This window comes from Pyrgilauda ruficollis, unplaced genomic scaffold (genome assembly GCF_017590135.1).
Source record: "Pyrgilauda ruficollis isolate IOZ18807 unplaced genomic scaffold, ASM1759013v1 scaffold125, whole genome shotgun sequence".
NCBI lineage: Eukaryota > Metazoa > Chordata > Aves > Passeriformes > Passeridae > Pyrgilauda > Pyrgilauda ruficollis.
Window position 1 is genome coordinate 1,045,381 of NW_024510877.1, and position 2,129 is coordinate 1,047,509.

Here is a 2,129-nt window from a genome sequence, read left to right on the forward strand (position 1 = left end):
ACCCACCCACCCCGGGCAGCTCCTCGCGGGGGCGGCGCGGGCGGCCCCGCATCGTCGGGACCCCCGGCAGGCAGCGCCGCATACGCGGGGTGGAAGCAGCGAGGGGAAGGGGGGGAGCGAGGCGAGAGGGAACCGGTGCATCCCCGCTCCCAGGAGCATCCCCCGGAGCATCCCCTGGTGCATCCCCGGGCCCTCCCGGCTTACCCTGCCCCGCTTCTCTCGCACTTTGCAGATAATGTTATGGACATTGGCTTAGCGAACGAAAAGGCCGGTCAGGAATTGTCCTCCTACTCGGGCACTTTTCAACCCGCCCCGGGCAACAAGACTGTCACCTACCTGGGGAAATTCGCTTTTGACTCGCCCTCCAACTGGTGCCAGGACAACATCATCAGCCTGATGAGCGCCGGCATCCTGGGGGTGCCGCCGTCCTCGGGCGCGCTCACCAGCACGCAGAGCTCGGCGGGCAGCATGGGGCCGCCGCAGGGCGAGGTGGACCAGATGTACCCCGCGCTGCCGCCCTACTCCTCCTGCAGTGACCTCTACCCAGAGCCTGTCTCCTTCCACGACCCCCAGAGCAACCCTGGCCTCACCTACTCCCCCCAGGATTACCAGGCGGCCAAGCCCGCCTTGGACAGCAACCTCTTCCCCATGATCCCAGACTATAACCTCTATCACCACCCCAACGACATGGGCACCATCACGGAGCACAAACCCTTCCAGAGCTTGGACCCCATCCGCGTCAACCCGCCCCCCATAACCCCGCTGGAGACCATCAAGGCCTTCAAGGACAAGCAGATCCACCCGGGTTTCGGGGGGCTGCCGCAGCCACCCCTCACGCTCAAGCCCATCCGACCCCGCAAGTATCCCAACCGGCCCAGCAAGACGCCGCTGCACGAGCGGCCCCACGCCTGCCCGGCCGAGGGTTGCGACCGCCGCTTCTCCCGCTCCGACGAGCTCACCCGTCACCTCCGCATCCACACGGGCCACAAGCCCTTCCAGTGCCGCATCTGCATGCGGAGCTTCAGCCGCAGCGACCACCTCACCACCCACATCCGCACCCACACCGGCGAGAAGCCCTTCGCCTGCGAGTTCTGCGGCCGCAAGTTCGCCCGCTCCGACGAGCGCAAGCGGCACGCCAAGATCCACCTCAAGCAGAAGGAGAAGAAGGCCGAGAAGGGCTCGGGTGTGCAGCCCCCCGCCGCGCCCCCCGCCGCCACCGCCACCACCTCGCCCCCCGTCGCCCTCGCCCCCGCCGTCACCACGTGCGCTTGAGGGATTGTGGGGGGCGGCGCGGTGGCACCCCTTCTCCTCCCCTTGCCCTCGGCACCGCTCCGGGGGGAACCCCACGGTGTTCAGGATACCGGGGTTGTGCTGCGACGGGTCCGCTCTGCCCGCACCCGGATTGACCGGGTCCAGGCTGCCCGCACCTGGATCCTGCCTGCACTTGGATCGATGGGACCCGCACTGCCCGCACCCGGATTGCCCGGACTCGCGCTGCCCGCGCTGGGATTGCCCGCAGCACCTGGATCCCGGCTGCCTGCTCCCGCACCTTCCACATCCCGGCTGCTTCCACCTGCACTGCCCGGGGCCGGGCCGCCCACACTGCCTGGATCCCGGCCGCCTGCTCCCGCAACTCCCGGATCCCGGCTGCCCACACCCGCACCGCCCGGGGCCGGGCTGTCCGCGCCCTCCTTGCCCGGCTCTCCCGGATCCCCGCTCCCGCACCTGGATTACTTGCACCGCCCGGATCCCGGCTGGATTGCCCCATCCCGGCTCTCCCGGCTCCGACTCTCCCGCACCCCACGGCCCTCACCCGGCACCTCCCGGCTCCATCCCGCCCGCACCCACCCGGCCCGGCTCCGGGCTGCCCGGGCAGCGGATACCGGGAATAATCCCGGCTGACCTGGATCCCGGGGCTCGGTCCGACCCGCCCGTCCTGTCGGGGCTGGCTGCTCCAGGATCGGCCCCCCCGGTCCCATCCTGCCCGGCTCCCCCGGGGCTGTGCGCTCCAGGACCCGTGAGGGGATGGATGGATGGATGGATGGATGGATGGATGGATGGATGGATGGATGGATGGATGGAGCTCATCTTGCTCCTCTCCTCGCTGGGCCTGGAGCCCCCGTTGCCCC

The 2,129-nt window shown here is 69.8% G+C and overlaps 1 protein-coding gene across 1 annotated transcript in view; it reads left to right on the plus strand.

Moving 5' to 3' along the window:
• The window catches only part of EGR3 (early growth response 3), a 3,286-nt gene extending 1,244 nt beyond the window's left edge, over nt 1-2,042 (plus strand). The window contains exon 2 of the mRNA XM_041490632.1: nt 233-2,042. Coding sequence (XP_041346566.1) covers nt 233-1,272 — 1,040 coding nt within the window. The 3' untranslated portion in view covers nt 1,273-2,042. The remainder of the gene's footprint in view (nt 1-232) is intronic.
• The last annotated feature ends 87 nt before the right edge of the window (nt 2,043-2,129 follow it).